At 34.6% G+C, this 19144-nt stretch overlaps 3 protein-coding genes across 4 annotated transcripts in view; 2 read left to right on the top strand and 1 right to left on the bottom strand.

Annotated features, from left to right (window-relative positions):
* The window catches only part of LOC126968644 (beta-arrestin-1), a 294282-nt gene that overhangs the window by 96148 nt on the left and 178990 nt on the right, over positions 1-19144 (bottom strand). The gene's annotated exons all lie outside the window — the stretch shown is intronic.
* Positions 334-6799, top strand: LOC126968646 (protein FAM8A1). The gene is made up of 4 exons (XM_050813670.1): positions 334-810; positions 1084-1222; positions 3078-3204; positions 3929-6799. Exons 1-4 carry the CDS (start codon positions 486-488, stop codon positions 4250-4252), a joined length of 915 nt encoding a protein of 304 aa, XP_050669627.1. The 5' UTR covers positions 334-485; the 3' UTR covers positions 4253-6799.
* The window catches only part of LOC126968648 (ras-related protein Rab6), a 32549-nt gene continuing 21301 nt past the window's right edge, over positions 7897-19144 (top strand). For both annotated transcript variants that reach the window (XM_050813674.1, XM_050813675.1), the window contains exons 1-3: positions 7897-8086; positions 8388-8446; positions 9409-9568. In XM_050813674.1, the coding sequence (XP_050669631.1) occupies positions 8017-8086; positions 8388-8446; positions 9409-9568 (289 nt within the window). In that variant the 5' untranslated portion in view covers positions 7897-8016. The remainder of the gene's footprint in view (positions 8087-8387; positions 8447-9408; positions 9569-19144) is intronic.

Below are 19144 nucleotides of genomic sequence, written 5' to 3'. Positions count from 1 at the left end.
TGCACCAAAGTGTTTGAAGTAAGTACACGAAAAGGAACGATATGAAACCATACAAAACGAAAAACGAGCGCATCGAGTCGTTTGGAAGTAATAAGTTTTGTGTATATTTTAATGCTTCATTTTTTCTAGGGCTAGACGGCATTGTTAATTGTTTTTGTTCTTCGATTCTTCGTTACAGTAATTAGTGTTCTGTCTTCCAGTGTCTCTCAGGTAGGTAGTAGGTACTGACTACAAAGTGTCAAGTTCACTGACGAGTTTAGAAGTTACCTACTCTATGTACTATTGACAACGACAAGGTAGATATTTACAAGTAAATAAATCTTTGAGTTTGATATTTATTTACTTTTTGAATGACGTGTATGTCGTTTGTGTACTGTGAAATACTGTGGCTTGTAGGATATTTCGTAAATTAACGTAGTATATCGTAATTCTGTTTAAAGTTAACAAATTCATTGTCAAATTTCATGAAGCAACAAAAATAAAAAATGTCTGAAACAGATAGACCAGGACCTTCTCATGAACGAACCTTCGAGACAGGGGCTGGTGATCGGCCGATGACTTCAGAACGAGAAGCATATTTTCAAGCGCTGAGACTATGGATCCAACAAGCGCAAATGTACCAAAGTATTTCGTCATGTTTTCCATATTACATGATCAGTTTGCAGGGGATGCAAAATGCTCCAACAAATGTACCATTGCTTAACAATAACTACCAGTTCCATGGGCAGCAATTTCCATTCCAAGTGCCATTTGCTCAACGGGCAGTACCAGAAGGGCAAGTGCCAGCAACAGTCTTGAGTCCAGCTGAAGGTATGGACTATGAAGTTAAATAATGTATTGTTTGTCAGTCACTAATCTAGGGAAATACAAGTGTTGCATCATTTTGTACTTTAAGTTTTGTTTTAGAAAAATTTTTGAGTATATTTATATTGAAAAAGATAGCAAAACTTTATCATATATTGTATTTGATTTTATCATTTTTGTATAAATAAATTTTTAAAGTAACAGCATGTATTGAAATCATGTAATTTTAAAATAACTTTTTAAAGATAAATAGTGATATAGTATTATTTTCTCTTTCAGTTATACAAAGACATGGGGGGTATGAGTATATCATTCCACCACTTTACAAGAGACTTTTAGCAGAGTTCATAGACTTTATGCTTCTCTTCATATTGAAACTCATTGTTACATTTGTTGCTGTGGACATGTTTGATATTATGTAAGTATAGATTTAATGTATAATGACAAAATAAGATCATCATCTGGTTTAAATGCTAATATATTGAATTAAAGATCCAACTTAACATGTTGGTGGACAGTACTATGTCACTGGTTGCAGCTTCTAAAATACTATGTGTTGTGCACTAAGGTCTTCAAGCATCAGTGTTGTTGGTGATAGGATGCTAGTTAAAAGTAGATTAAATAAGTCAAAAAGTAGTTATATTTAATAAACAACATAATCACATTTAGTTGTATAAAATTAAATAAAAATAGCTATTATTTCTCCAAAAATTTACAAAAATGTTAATAATAAGTAAAATGCATAAAAATCTAAATTATATCTCTAATTTTGGAATGCCTATTGGTAAAGGCCTCCTCTAATTCCTCCTCACTGCTCCCTGCTAGCTGTTTGATCATTTTTATAGTTTTTTGGAGTCATTTTCTAGAAGGATTAGATTGTCTGTGAATCTAAGGTGGTTCAAGTTCCAGCCATTTATATTGATACCACAAATATTAGTAAATAATAGTTATTACAATAGCACAAAACTAAAAGTAAACTAAACACTCTATGACATGTGTATCTGATCTCCTGGACTAATAATGGCAGAGTTTGCGTGATCAGAGAGGTCTAGTGGTATGTCAGGGGTTCTTCATCATTCAAAGGTCCACCAGTAATCAATGGAACAGATTCTTGTATTAGGTCTATAGGGCAATTAAATTTTATGTGACCTCAATATTTTCATGATGTTCATTGAGTAGAATCTAGTCAAAATATGAAGTTTTGTTAGCATTGTCATCTGCATCACAAGGCGAAAAGCATGTTGACACACCAGATGATATAGCAGCTGTAGTCAGTCATATACATCTTGTATGTCTGGCAAGAGCTTCATTGTCTGAACTTATGGATTCGGCATGTTGATGGATACTGATCGTCAGATATGTACTCTTGGAGGTCTTGAAGTCGTTTTCTTCTAATAAAATTCGGTTTGACATCAAACATTACCAACGTAAATATGTTGTTTAGATTTTCAACTGAACTTTACACAATGAAACAATAAAATTTCATTGAAAACAAACAGTACATACTAGTTAGAAAAAAATTGCGCGCGAAAACATATAACGACATGCTGGAACACCGCAGGGGCACACTACTCAACTGATCGTATGAAACTATGACGCCCATGAGCGTAGTGTGCGTAGGGAAGGGACCTTAAAAATCTAAATATGAACGTGGAGGGTACTTTCTTTGGCGAATTATTTAAAATTGTGTAGTTTTTTTTTTTTTATGGAATAGGAGGACAAACGAGCGTACGGGTCACCTGATGTTAAGTGATCACCGCCGCCACACTCTCCTGCAACACCAGAGGAATCACAATAGCGTTGCCGGCCTTTAAGGAAGGTGTACGCGCTTTTCTTGAAGGTACCCATGTCGTATCGTCCCGGAAACACCGCACAAGGAAGCTCATTCCACAGCTTTGTGGTACGAGGAAGAAAGCTCCTTGAAAACCGCACTGTGGAGGACCTCCACACATCCAGATGGTGGGGATGATATCGTAACTTGTGTAGTTACAGTATAAACGTCTTAATTAAAGTATGGAAAATCGGTCGTCTTTCGGTGTACAGATTTTATGCATGTAAAAACTCAGACGTCACGTTAATCTACATAGACGCCTGTGAATGTTACTGTCCATCAATGTGTTAAAGTCTGGCAACACATAGCCTAACCCCTGGTGTTTTAGATGGATTAACCACTTCCTGCCACATATGAGCCCCTTGCCTGTTTGCCCCCTTCTTATATATAAAACAAATAGTTAATATTGTCAATATTAATTATATTAAATCATTTATTGCAGTGATTTGGAGAAATTTGATTTGTATAAATTCAGTGAAAATTATGATGACTACAAGTTTGCAATGGAATTAACTAGCGAGATACTCCTCTTAGAGATTATATATAGGATACTTGTATGTATTTATGAGGTAAGCCATTCATAATTTTTTGTTCTTAGATTAAGGATTGGTCTCCGCTGCATTCCAACTAGTAACCATAGATGTAGTCACGAACAATGTGTGACATTGACATACTACATTTTCTGTTAAACTTTGCTAATAATTGAAACTAAAATGCTGAGTTGCGTAGTAAAACTTTGTAAAAATTATACTTCTAGAAATAAAAAAGACACTGGGATCACATATCATCATTAATTATTTTGTATTTTATAATTTCAATGTCAATAACACTATGTTACATAATTTGAAAGATGCCATTGAGTCTCAAGATGCCACTCACACAAGCATCTAAAAGTTAAAGTTATAAAAGAGCTATTGTTCCTAGGTATTTATCTAAGTTTTTGCTTTTGACATATGTCTCGAAATGTGAATTGTTAATAAAATATCCAGGCATCGGAAGACAGGAATATTAAAAACAAAATTGTATACTATTTATTATTAAAGTAGAAGCCAATTTTATTATATTCTATACGGAAAATGTCCTTATTTCATACTAAGATGTACCACTGTGGTTTTCAAGCTAGGAGCTACTACACCAGAAAATTAATACTTGTTATAAGTGTGTGTGTAATTTTTAAAATTATTTGATAACAAAAAGGTATTTTTATTCATGCATACAATCAACAGACTTCTTTCAGTTACCCTCTCAGGGGATATTCTATGGCACTAATATTCTCAATTTTACCTGTTTCAGGCATTTTGTCTAAGTAGTAGTGTTGGTCGCATGGGTGGTGCCACCCCTGGCAAGGCACTACTTGGCTTACGAGTAGTCACTGCATCAGCTGTTATACCTGTTGAAGGCAGGCCAAAAGAAACTGTGCTGCTATACCCAGGAACACCACTCACATTTGGCATAGCACTGTTCCGTTCACTTTTGAAAAATTTTCTCATATCTCTGCTTTTTCCTCTATGCGTAATCCTGTTCGTGTTCCGGTATAACCGTACAGGGTATGATTTGTTATGCGGTGTTATTGTTGTTGAGGAAAATATGTTCCCACCAAGGCGGAATGCACCTTAGTTCTATACTTTTAAGATATAATTTAAATTGCTAAAGTCAAAAAGATGTTGACCAATAAGATTTTAAACGAAAAGTACTATAATGAGGCATGGTTCACAGGTGAGTAAGAAGACATTTTTTTTTCACCATATATGCAGTTATTTTTTGTGTTAAATTTCAATACATTTAAAAGGTATGTTTAAATAGATCAATAATTTGAGTAAATAATTTTATGAGGATTTTCACTTTGAAAACAATTTAATATTTCAATAATTTTGACTAGAACCATCAGGTGTTGCATATTTTATTATATATTTTATTTATAAAAAATAATAAACTAAATTATTGTACATAGTTGGGATTTTCACTAAATCTCATTAAATTTTAGTTTTAAATTAAGTTATACCTATGGATGTATCTTTATTTTGTTATAGCTAACATTAATTATGTATTTAAAAACCAAAGATATTTTGGGCATACAAGCAATCTATGTGAATAATTTCAAAAAAATATAAATTAATTTGTTACATTTATATTCGTTGAGAAAATAGGGTTGGACTTAGGTAGTATCCCGTAGCACGAATTAGGAGGTAAAAAATATTGTAGTTGTTAGAGTTTTAGTCCACGATGCGACCACGATCTTATTACATGGTAATGCACCATTTTCAAGAAAATAACGAAAAAAAGTCTAAACTAAAACGCCTAAATTACGTAAATAAAACGGTACATGAGCGCTGGCATGGCTTTGGGAGGCAAAAAACTCGCTAATAACTGTTAATTGTAAATGAAAAACAGTAAAATTAAACGTAAAAAATAGTATGGGACAGACTAGACTGATTCATCAATACTAATTTTAAGACTAAAAAGACTAGAACCCACCATTTTTATTTTATTTTCTATAGATAAAACATAATTTTTATGCCGTTTCTATCGTAGTTGCTAAACTGTGCATTACCTACCTTGTAATAAGATTAGTAGCACTATAATTGTGGACCACAGCTCTATAAACTACAATTTATAAAAATTGATTATGTTAGGTTATGTTAGAACAGTTAAAACAACGCACAAGCCGAGCATAGTGTGCCGCGGCTGCGGCCGGCTAGTGCCAGAGACTAATAATTGTAAGCGTGTCCCTTTCTTTCCTCCCCTTAGAAACCCTTAAAAAGGTCGTAATTTGAGGTAAGGTTATAATGATTTTTTCTCTGGAACGGTGCATTACTTTGTAATAAGAGTGGTAGCATTATAATTGTGAACTAAAGCTCTATCAATTACAGTATTTTTATCTCGTATATTCGTGCTACGGGATACTAAGTTTTAACCGGAAAATAAACATACAAGCTATTGTAATTCAAATGAAATATTACCTATATTACCATTTATCTCGTTGTCCTTTCACGCCGATATCTAATAGTATGTGGTGCAAACATCCTATGTGGCGATTATTCTTAGCCATTATGAACATAATAACTAATCTTGCATAAAAAAACTGTATATATACTAATTATAAAAAAAAATATCATATTTCCTTACGAAATATGATATTTTACGAAATACGAGTATGTTGGAACTCACACTGATATTATAATCCCATCATAGTGAAACCAGCTCCATGCGGACAGTTGATGAATTACTCAATTTTATGGGCATACTGATGTCTGTCATGTTAGTTTTTGACTTAGATAGTAATTTAATTAACAGAAATGGTGCCACGTGGTAAGATGCCACGCACACAAGCATCTAATTGTTGCCGTAATAAAAAAGCTATTGTTCTTAGGTAGTGTGGTATCTGATTGGAGCTCAGTGCCGGATCTTGCCACTCAATGGCATCTTTAAAATTTTGTAACATACGCTTCGTGTGAAATTAATAAAATACAAAATACTTACTGATGATATGTGATCCCAGTGCCTTTCTTATTTCTTGTAGTATTATTTTTACAAAGTTTTGCCACGCAACCCGGCATTTTAGTTTAAAATATTAGCAAAGTTTAACAGAACATGTGGCACGTCAATATCACACATTGTGCGAAACTGGCTCGAGTACGCCCACTTGAGCGTAGTATTAGTTGCCGACTTTGCGACTACGCCTGCAGTATTTGGCAGCGGAGATCCAGATATCCAGATGGCAGATAATCCTTAATCTAAGCCTGCATACTTTTTATGTTACATTTCTTACAACCATATGACCTGTACAAATAATATGACCATGTCATATAAATAATTGAAACAATTGTTTTTTTTTGCCTTTTTGTTTTATAAGCATAGAGCAAATTGCTGCATCGCAATAGAAAGTAGGTATCTACCCGACTAAAGTATCTTTGTTCGGAAATATTTTATCAATGTGCCATGTTACACAAATATGATACAAATTTTATTTTACAAAATCTTTGACCATTATATTAAGTGAAATGAAAATGTTGATGGCGGTATTAATTTTAAATTCTTATTGATGTTGGAAATCGGTACAAATAAACAGTGGCATAGTAGCAATGAAAGCTGTGCTCTATTTATTTCATAAAGTTTTTGTTAATATTTATATCTGCCTGTATTACATTATATAACGAGAAAATATTGCTTTGTTTTATTCTACCTATTATCATGCATAGGTTTCATGGCGCGATGTCGTAACTACCTAATTACTCCCTAATCTCCCTAGTTCTGACATTTTCGTAAATTGGCGTTCTCATCATAAGACCTAAGCCGGTATTGCGCCGAATAAAAAAAACCTAATATAGCTAATGCCTCCCGCTACTTTTAATAATACAGAAAAAGCCATATAATCTTCTGTTTCGTACTCTAAAACGACACTTATTTGGCTGTTTTGCATTATGGTTATAATGTATATTTTGGGCCTGAGTACCATGTGATGGTAAGTGATATAAGACCGCTCCTGCTGTCTTGCACTTCCAGTGGAATCACATAAAAGGCTTTTATTTTTTAAAATAGATTCCTTTCAAATACTATTTGATGTCAATTAAATCATTCACTGCTTCGGAAGCGATGAGAGAAATGTGACTGCACAGTGACACAAAAGCGTTGTCATCTTATAATACGCAAGAGCTATTTGGAAGGTTCTGACGTCATATCAACTTGAAAATAACATGGAAAAAAATTATTCTTCAGTTGATGCTGAGGATTGTCTTGGATTTTGTGACATGTGATGGAATTCAGCATCAGGAATTAGCTAAAACAGCTGTTGTGAGTGCTTCGCGTGATAGACGCGGTACGAAATGAAGAGCAAATTTTTGACACTTACTAAATTTAAGCAATGTTAGCAATTTAAGTTATGTAAGCAATTTATATAAATTATAAATAGACATAAAATAAATTGCTGAGCCTCGTGGCTTGGAGGATGATAAATAATAAGTATTTAGTAAGTAACCTATAAGCGCAAAGTAAAATTTAACATGCATTGCAGGTAATTTAAGAAAATATATGTCAAGATCAATATAAAAGAAACGAATTATGTTATTTATTATTATAAAATATAACATGTACTGGCCAACGCACGTACACTGTTATTATTACTTATAACATAGTTTAATATCGACATAGAGGAAGTATAATACTTATTTAATATCTATGTAGTTTGGCCCTAGCCCAGCCTAGTTTATTTAAAAAAATCAATACTGTCGCTGTCAGTGTCAAGCAGTCTTTCATAACGTGGCGGCGCTGCGCTCGTGTGCCACAGGAGTGGCTTGAACTGTCATTGTTCATGTAGTTTTCTGTGATAAGAATAATTGTGAAATTATAGTTTTAACTAAATAATATAATTTAAAAGTAGCACGATGTCTGCATCTGGTGAATTCGGTAACCCGTTGCGCAAATTCAAATTGGTTTTTCTAGGTGAACAGAGTGGTAAGTCATTCACAGTTTACAAGTGAGTCGTACATTTTTAATACTTTTTAAATTCACGACACGTAGATATATAGATTCGTCTAGACTTATTGAATTTGTGACCTACATTTTTTAAGTATGCATTGATTGCACTTCATTATATACCGGCATTCAATTTATTGAAAATGATGAGCTTCTAGTAAAAATTTAAAATCTTTATGTGTGCTACGTCTCGAGATTATGACGAATGTCTGTATTCGTACTGTCATTATAATTAATAAAATTATGTTATTCAGTTTATAAAGAAAGTTTTGTTTTTCAGTGGGAAAGACATCACTTATCACTAGGTTTATGTATGACAGCTTCGACAATACTTATCAGGTTAGTTTTATTACCTATTAATCATTAAATTATTTTGTAAGTTCAGCCTAGATAAAGATCTCATAATAAGAAATAACATTTGATTTTCTTTGATATTCATTTTTATAAATTTATTTTAAGATAAATTATTGCAATATTATATTATAATATGTTTTTATTTAGTAATGCATTTTATGATGATTATTTTGTTACTAGTACAATGTCTCAAGTACTAAACATCAGATAAATAAATAAGAACACAAAGTATACAAATAAAGTGAAGTTAATTAAATAAAATATACAGTCTAAGTAATTATCTTGGTTTTATACACACAGATTGATTGCTTTCTCATAGCTATTTAATGTTTTTGGTTCATTAATAGTCTAAACTCACAATCAGATAATGATAATATTAGTGTCTAGTTTTTGACATAAAAAATTGTGTATCAATTTTTATTGAATATTTTTGTTATTTAACCTTCCCAAATCGGCAATGTCCCAGGGCACTAGATTTTTCAGATACACCAAAACCGAAATTGCATTACGGCAACTTACTCCCTCAGCAAGTTCTGACCCTTATTTTGTTTATAAGATGATTTATTTTGCATGGTCTTATAGCTTGTTTCAATAGCTTTCTGATACATTCACTCAAATCATCCTAATTATAAGCAATATATTGCTACATCTAAAATAATACACATTGACAGAGCCTCGCACAAGCTCCAAAATCGTGCCAATCTGAGGCATGCCGCGCAATCAGAGTTTGAACCTGAACAGAAATTAATTATTAAAACAGACTATTAATATTTTTTTATAGATATCCATTTTCCTTATACATAGAAAATTAGATAGTCCCACCAAAGAGGCAGTCCAGTTCGTTTCTTTTGGTGTTTTAAGAGAGCACTTACAGTAATTCATTCCCTTCCAAAAAAAAGAACTGCATCAAACCTAATGTGTATTTAACAAATTTATCCTTTACATAGGCAACCATTGGCATAGACTTCTTGTCCAAAACAATGTACCTTGAGGACCGCACAGTACGGCTGCAACTATGGGATACAGCTGGCCAAGAGAGATTCCGGTCCTTAATTCCCTCGTATATACGAGATTCTACAGTGGCTGTTGTTGTCTATGATATAACAAGTAAGTTGTTTTTATTTTACACTTGATAATTTTTTCACTATCATTATCATAAACAATAAACCATTGATTGTCCAGATAATCCAACAGAGCTCTATCTTCGTTGCTCTTAGTAGAAATAAAACTGTATGTGGACTGTTCTCTGGGGCACTATGTTCACCATAAATCTAATTTTACCCCAAAATGTGTGAAACACCATCTTTATTTTGAAGGGGTCACCCTTCTTTATTTTAATAAATAATCCTACAAAATAAATTAAAAAAATGCTCATGTAAATGACAAGCATTCATGTCCAACTCTTCAATAACTTGGAATACAATGCATGATCACATTTTTAATTTCCTTGAGGGTTCCATTCGGTACATATAGTTGAAATCCCTTGAGAGAGTGTGGCCTATCCAGATCACATTTGTGGAGTTTGGTGGGGCGATAGATCACGACGCCATATCAGCTTTCCCAAAGATGATCATAATAAATTTAAGCTGACCAATAATGACTGAGGATTTTACGAAGACCTTGAGTTAATGCGAGATGCATACATACTTGATGACTTTCCATGAATCCCCCGCCGCTAACGCGCAGTACCGACGAGTTTATTTGTGATCCAGATCTACTTTTTCTTTTTTTTTTTTAAACGAGCGTACGGGTCACCTGGTGTTAAGTGATCACCGCCGCCCACATTCTCTTGCAACACCAGAGGAATCACAAGAGCGTTGCCGGCCTTTAAGGAAGGTGTACGCGCTTTTTTTTGAAGGTACCCATGTCGTACCGTCCCGGAAACACCGCACAAGGAAGCTCATTCCACAGCTTCGTATTACGAGGAAGAAAGTTCCTTGAAAACCGCACTGTGGAGGACCGCCACATATCCAGATGGTGGGGATGATATCGTAACTTGTGGCGTGTCGTGCGAAGATGGAATGCGCCGGCAGGAATCAGGTTAAACAGCTCTTCGGAACACTCCCCGTGATAAATGCGGTAGAAGACACACAACGAAGCGTCTCTACGCAACGCCAAGTGATCCAGCCGTTCACAGAGCACTGAGTCCCTTCCTGTGACGAACGGGTCTGAGCACGCATCCATCATCAAAGCCGTAAAGATGTTATTTATGGACGGAGTTACTTCCTTATTTGTACAATAATACTTTGTATTAAATATCTAAGTTAATCAAAGTTGATAAAAAATGTAACAATTCCTAAAAAACATTCAATTTTTGATGTGGGTGTCAATCAAACACATTTTACGCACAAAACGAATGTGTCAGGCTACCAGTACCAGCTGTGAAGTCCATTATTCAACAACGGGCATTGAGCACTCAAAACAAGTTTCTCCGATGACCTAATGATGAATCATCGTGTCTGTACAAAATAATAATGACCATTTCGAGCGTATTTCATAATGACCTAAACACATGATCGGATTTGGTACGGCCGAACCATCGGACGCGGTCTGGTAGCGAATCTGTATTCCATGGTATGTCTCGTTGTCCATCCCACAAAATTATTATTATCACCGTGTTAACAGCACCGAATACGACACCGGGCCAATAGGTGCGAGACGCACACCGAACCGTCCGACGGTCGATCCGTACCAATCCGACTATGTGTTTAGGCTATTATGAAATATGCTCCTACTACTAATTGATTTAGTGTTGTAAAAGTATTTGGGTGAAGGAGTTCTTATGCTTAGTAACTGATACTTATTACTGGCGTAGTAATCTAAGTACCCAGGGCTCCGAACCATACTTAATAATATAATATTAATACCGAAGACAGGTATGAGTGCGCAACAAAACTACTTATTTCTGTTATGTTTGTAGATTGTCTTGTTATTTTAACATACGAAACCATATTTAAGTGGGAAATAGAAATCTCTGTTTAAGAGTTTTTATTTCTTGCCTAAAATTCTGAGTGGCATACATACAGGGTATCCGAACGTAACGATAACCTGGCATCGGAGAATGGTCTTATTCTATGTATTAAAACTCCTTGCTACTAATATTTTTAAATCTTATATATATATATATATATAATGAACATGGTCTTTGTTTGATGCTCTTTCAAGCCTAAACCACTGATCGTATCGACATGAAACTACCACCATTCGATGCGAAATTTATCCTAGATGGTTTATGACTTATTATTTTTCGAATTCCTTCATTAATTTATATCCTTTTAAAATTCGCTCAGCGAAGTGGGCGGGAACGGCTAGTTGAGTTATACATTTAAAACTAAACTGTAAATCTAATGATCGAGCTCGTAAAGTGAAATCAAATCATTACAAATATAATTTTTTCGTGTTCTTTCCAAATAATTGAAAATTGCACAAAAGTTGACCAGACTTTGATACTTTCTACATATACATCGAGCTTCATTTTGAAGCGGACAAGTTCAGTGACCTGTGAACGGGTTCAAATCGTCGTCATTACATAACTGTTTGCAAGTGTACTGTGTAGTATCATTATATTGTACACAATGCGGTACTCTGAGCCACTAAGCTTGAGCAACTCCTTATAGCATGAACTATGTGCCGGCGATAGTTACGTCATAATCGGTTCAACCGTTTCGGACCTGGAATAAACAAAGACACAGACTGTCAAACAAGAAATTGAAAAATTGTTATAATAACGTGTTAACATTCATGTCTGTTATTATTCAAATTGTTTCACAGCAGAGCTGTCAAACCGTGCGTCAATAAATTCTCTCATAGAAAATATGTCCATACAAAACAAATATTGGATACTAGCTGACCCGACAGACGTTGTTCTGTATATAATAAATAAAATAGTGTTTTTTTATGAATTTCTCAATAATATATCATAAAATCAAGAATTGCTTCCTAAAAATGCACCCTGTTGTTGTAATAAAATTGTTTCACAGCATAACTGTCAAACCGTTGCGTCAATAAATTCGACGGGGTACGCATCAAAGGAAAACCAAATTTGTTGTTTTTATTTAATTCCGAGCATGTTCTCATTTATTCACCTTTTAAACCTTCCCTGTACTTCCACAAATAATTCAAGACCAAAATTAGCCAAATCGGTCCAGCCGTTCTCGAGTTTTAGCGAGACTAATGAACTGCAATTCATTTTTATATATATAGATAAAAATCATTAAAAAACTATCTTATCTCTCAAGTTGGACTAAACTGCACTCCATGAAGTAATTAATCCCCATTAAAATCCGTTCATTTTACTACTACTACTTTACTACTGCATTGGGCTGTCCTAGCTTCAGCTCAGCATAATTTCAGCTGTCAAATGACTAAAAACGTAATCAAAGATTACGCTAAGCTTACACTTAGCTAAGTTTTACGTAAACGAAGTCTGAGCAAAGTGTAAGTACGGTCTATAGATCTCAGTGTAAGATAGAGAAACAGTGAACTATGGCCGGCTTTAGCTAGCCGTAGTGTGTCATAATTATTATGGTAATGTATGCGCTCTGTGAACCGCGCCGCCTGCTACCGTCCTCTCTTTCCGGATCATTATAATTATCTAGTGGATCAAAATTCTTTTGTTCCGTATTCTGCGTCATGTTTTTTAAAGGCGGCCAAATGCGAGTCGGCCTCGCCTATGATGGGTTCCGTAGCAGCAAGTAACATTGAATGAAAGGTGTTAAAAAAAACTACTTACTAGAACTCGTTCAAATCAATTTTCAATTCACTCAAAAAATCACATTTTAGTAATCATAGTACATCATATTTTTTTTGTAGTTTTATCTCTCTTATTTTAGAAGTCACAGGGGGGAGGGGTGTTGACACATTTTACCACTTTGGAAGTGTATCTCGCGAGTCGCGCCTACTATTCAGTTTATGTAAAAAAAATGACATTAGAAACCTAAATATCATTTTTGAAGACCTATCCATAAATACACCCCACACGTATGGGTTTGATGAAATTTTTTTTTGAGTTTCACCCCCAAATTTATTGTTGTTTTTCTATTTTTGTGTGAAAATGTTAATGTGGTTCACAGAACCAGAACTTTCTATATCCAAGTTTCAACAGTAGTAGGTACCTATAGTTCTTATAGTTTTGGAAAAAAGTCGCTGTGACATACACGGACAGACAGACAGATGTGACGAATCTATAAGGGTTCCGTTTTTTGCCATTTGGAACGGTAAGAAGGAATAAAATATTATAACGCCTTGTGCTGTTTTAACAGCAAGGTTTTAGCTAATCGTTATTAGCTCTTCGAGAGAGGTTTTGGAGAAATTATAATATTGTTTCAGGTACTTGTACCAGTGTTTCTATTTAATCAGGTTAAAACTTAGTATACCGTAGCACGAATAAGAGACTAATATTGTTGTTGATAGAGTTTTTTATCCACGATTATAACGCTACCACTTTCATTACAAGGCAATGCACCGTTTTCAAGAAAATAACGAATAAAAAATCTAACCTAAAACGGCTAAATCGCGTAAATACAATGCTATATGAGCGCTGGCATGGCGGCGGGAGGCTAAAAACTGTAAATTGTAAATGAGAAACAGTGAAATGAAACGTAAAAAATAGTCTGGGGACAGACTAGACGGACGACGGCTACATGTTGAATAGTAAAAACGTGACACTTGTTGTTGTCCTTATTTAAAACTAGCTGACCCGACAGACGCTGTTCTGTCGTTATAAATAAATAATATAAAGCGGCCAAGTGCGATTCGGACTCGCCCATGAAGGGTTCCGTAGCAGTAACGGAATATAAAAGTTCTTGTAGTTCGTTGTAACTTTCATATATGTTTAATAATAGTGTATTTTTTTTCAATTAAGTTATTGATAATACGATTTATGACGTATTAAAAAACTACTTACTAGATCGCGTTCAAACCGGTGGCATCGTAATGTACATCATATATTTTTTATAGTTTTATCATTCTATTATTTTAGAAATTACAGGAGGGGAGGGGCACAATTTTCACCACTTTGGAAGTGTCTGTAGCGCAAACTAATCAGTTTTGAAAAAAATGATATTAGAAACCTCAATATTATTTTTGAGTTTCTGTTCTAAGTATGGGGAACCCCCAAAATTTATTGTTTTTCACAGAATACATGCTTACCAAGTTTCAACAGTATAATTAGTTTTGGAAAAAAGTGTCTGTGACATACGGACGGACAGGCAGACAGACATGACGAATCCGAATAAGGGTTCCGTTTTTTGCCATTTGACTACGGAACCCTATTCATGTAACTATTCGCGAATAATGTAGTTTAAAGCCATCGGAAATGTGTAATCAAAGTTGATGAGTTCCAAATGAAACAAAAACGTATTTCTGAATGATTTTATAATATTATGTATTAATAAAATGATAAGGATTAATATCGTTTTTGTGTAAACAGATTTTATTATACCGCTTTATAATTACCAATTTGTTTAAATATTGAAATGGATATAGTATGTTATCCTTAAGAGATAGATATATGCTATCTTTGACTTTTCTATAGACCTATATAAGATACATAATTCCACCATACATTATTTTGTCATATCTCAAAGTCTAGACAGCGATTTCGTAGAAAGCTCTCAGATGGCTTTTTTTCCGACACATCCAATAAATATCGTTAAAGTATATAAAAATCTTTACTAAATCTAAACAAATTATATACTAAAACCTTCCTCGAGAACCACGCTAGCCTTTAGTGAAAACAGCATTCAAATCGGTGTTGTAGTTTTTGAGTTTGTCAAGAACAGACAGACAGACGCGGCAGAGGACTTTGTTTTAGTATAAGTAGTGATATATTCTGTCATCATCATCATCTGCCGGAAGATGTCCAGTGCTGGACAAAGGCCTCCTCCAAAGATTTCCACGATGATCGGTCCTGCGCTGCCCTCATCCAACGTATTCCGGCGATCTTGACCAGATCGTCGGTCCATCTTGTGGGGGGCTTTACTGCCCCAACGGCCATCTGTCCGTCGAACTATGTGCCCTGCCCACTGCCACTTTCGCAATCGTTTGGACTATGTAGATTACCTTGGTTCTCCTACGGATCTCCTCATTTCTGTTCCTCATTCGATCTCGCAGGGAAACTCCGAGCATAGCCCTCTCCATTGCCCTCTGAGCGACCATTATATTCTGTATAAGATGATATTTATTTATGTAGATAAATGGCGGTAGACATACATTGTAAAGTAAGTAAGTGTAGAATCAATTCGTTTGTCCTCTGTACGGCCGTATTCTAATACAGAAACTGGGTCGCTCGCAAACCGACGCTCATAACAACGTAATCGCGTTTACTTGGATATACTTTTTAGTCAGAAGCTTAGTCCAGCCAATGTAAACCTTTCATAAGACTTTTTATTGAATTTTGTGGTTGAAGTTATTCTGTTGAATTTAGATGCGGAAATATTTTTGGGTTCCGTATCTATGAAAAAGTACTCGATTTTGATCACTTTGTGTATCAATACTATTATTTTGGAGAGTGTGAAGGAGTCGCGTTACGGTTTATGACTGCAAATAGCTTAAAGCATTAAAATCTACTTAAGACCGTTAAATTCTAATATTATCAATCAACGATGACAATATTAACCTATACTGTGTTATTAATAAACGCGAAGCAACGTTATTCCAAATTTAAAACTTTTTCGGCCTTACAAATAAAATTAGCATTAAGTATCATAAACCAAGAAAATGCAAAATGTTTACAAATAGACATTTTGCTTATGATTGATTTATTCGAAGGTATAACGTTTCCCGCGTTTATTTGCAAGGCTGCTTGTCATTCGGAAAACTTCAGAATTATCACTGTATTGACAATGTTGTCAACGATATTGTAAACATTTTGTATAATCTTTGTTTATGCTTAGTTATAATTTTGTACCAAGTTTATTTGTAAGGCCGTTTGTCTTTATCTTAACTTTGTCACTACAGAATTACATGACAGGGAGAAGTAATTTTAGACTTGGAGTAACTTTACATTGCGATTATTAATAAGACAGATAGAGTACTTAGATGAATGGAATAATTCTGTTAGTTTGGCAAGTAGTGGAAAATATCTGACATGTATAAGTTTTTGATGTTAAATACTTTATTGAAGGACTAAGTCCCTTGCGCTTAAATATGCACCTAAATTGAAAGTAAGCCATTGTATTTAGACTTTTCCGTCTTTACTGCGCTGAGAACTATTAATGATATATGTTCATAGGCACATAAGTGAATTTGCTAGAAACTGTCATAACCATAATGTTAACACCAGGAACAGACATAAGCTTATAATGCCTACTACTCGGCTAAGTCGAGTTAGCAAGTCATTTGTGGGGCGATGTATATGCTTTTACAACAGGATCCCAGAAAATGTTCAAAACAAAAGTATTACGTTATTCAAAAGAATTGTTAAAAAAACGTTTGTGTGGTAAGGGTTACTCTAACATAAATGACTTTCTTAATGATACCACAAATTGAGAATGGAGCGACCGCCCTCAGGCTATTAAATAATAAGTTTAATTGTACAATATTACTTTGTAAACATATTTTTTGATGAAAAAAAAAGGCCCGCTGAGTTTGCAGCGCCCGTTCTTCTCAGGCCTGAGGCATTCATTTTGGAATGGGTGGTAATTTTTTGACTTTCAATAAGTGATGTCACATCCTATTTTGAATAAAAATATTTGTATTTGATCTATACATTGGAATAAAATTATGTAGAATCTAGATGATGCCGTTCAACATCATTTACACCAGCCGCTTGGTCCGTTAATCTTTTGTAAGTTATAACGACGTTTAAATCGCTTAGGTTAGCGAGCTTTGAACTTTTTACTCCCTCTTTAGTATTTCTATAAGTTAATAGGACAGCCTAACCTTTCCCGTAAGGTCTTCCAATAATGGGTTCTTCCAATCATCCGTTATTTTTATATGTTTCACTTAAGTCTTTTAACAGTCCTCAAGCAAGTAAGCAATCGCTAAGAAATGCATAATAAATATTATTCCGACTGTTACTTTTTTTTATCATGCAATTTATAGCTGATTCCAGCCAGTCTATGCACTTACTTCTGTTATGTGCCGTACGTGTTGACTCGTCTTGTATCTGTCTAATAGGAACTAGAGGGTAAGAAGACCTTGCTTCATAGGATCATTTGTATAGAATGCTCGTATGATTTATTTATGTCTCGTTCGTATTTGATCCTTAAATATTCCGTGTAATACCAGGTGTTGTATGCTTAATGAATTATAAATCTCCAGTCTTTTAAATCATAATCTGTATAATTTTCCAGTCTACGAGCAACACATGCAATTTAGTATCTATTTCAGAACCTGGATGATTCACTCCGTTACTAAGAGTCTCACCACCATGTTTCTATTTTTATGTTAATTAACGAATTTAGTTAAAGATTAACAAATACATTTGTAATTGAAACCCTGAAACCACCAGTCTCATTAGGCAGTCCTGTATTAGTGCTGAATAACCTTCGCCGACCCTGCTCGCCAAATATTTGTCTCAAACCAATCTTCTTGCCCTACATTCGAGTACATATTGTGTTTTCAGCATTGCTATACTTCGTTTTATACGTACGTTTTTATTTATTAAACGTCCACATCTATATAAGTATCGTATTTGTTAATGCTGCATTTTCGAAAAAAGTAAAATTTCATTTGCCTTTTTCCTAATCTCGAACCTTGGTGCAAGAATATATGTACATACAATCACGCATGTCTCCTAGATGGGTAGGCAAAGACTACGGATTTCCATTTGCCAGGGTCCTGGTCGTGTCTGGTTTCTTCCCCTAGCATCAAACCATTTCAAACATGCTCTGTTCTTTTGGCACTTTTGACATAGCTCCTTTTTAATACGTTCTCGTTTGTAGACGCATTCAGAACTTCGAATATGACCCAAGCGAACACATGCACCTCTAAAATAAACGTTCTCGCAGCTATTAGACTTTAAAACCCGTTTAGGTTGTATGATGCTGATACTGGATTGCTTAAAGTAAATCGACGTGCATTCAATCTAGTTTTCAGTCAATGTGTAGAGTAAGAGTCTTGGGTCGACGGTCGACATAGAACTACGAGTTCACGATCAGATCCGGGTTAATAAAAATAGCAAGTGTAAAAAGACTGCATAGAATAAGAGATGTGACATGAAAGTGTTGAGGCGAATGGAAGAACACCTTGTTAGAAGGGGAAGAAGGGGCAGTATATCAGGACCGAGAAATGGACGGTAAATTCCATAGTTCTCTTTATCCAAAATTTTACTCGAAAGAAAGCTGTATATTTGTGGACAAACAAACTGACAAACACGCTTAAATTCTCGGTTCGTCCAATTATTATTTGACGATAAAAAATGAACGAATTTTCTATTTTGATATAAGTTGATAACATTATGCATTAATTGAGTATACATTTGAAGAATGCTAGTTAGTCAGCCTCATAAGCTAAGCAGCTAATCGGTTCCAGTGTGTTGATTTCAGAATGATATAACGCGGTATAATAAAACTATAAGCTCCAAACAGCGTAGGTTAATGTTTACTTGCAGTTTTTGAGTAATAAAGTCGTCATAATTACCATATTGTTTGCATTCAGTGAAATGCTTGTAACTATTATTACGAAATACTTTTGAAGGCCGAAGTAATGCATGACTTATTTTTTACTCATTTCCGGATG

This window comes from Leptidea sinapis, chromosome 16 (assembly GCF_905404315.1).
Source record: "Leptidea sinapis chromosome 16, ilLepSina1.1, whole genome shotgun sequence".
NCBI lineage: Eukaryota > Metazoa > Arthropoda > Insecta > Lepidoptera > Pieridae > Leptidea > Leptidea sinapis.
Note: the sequence above shows the minus strand (reverse complement) of the source record. Positions and strands in the feature narration are given on the sequence as shown.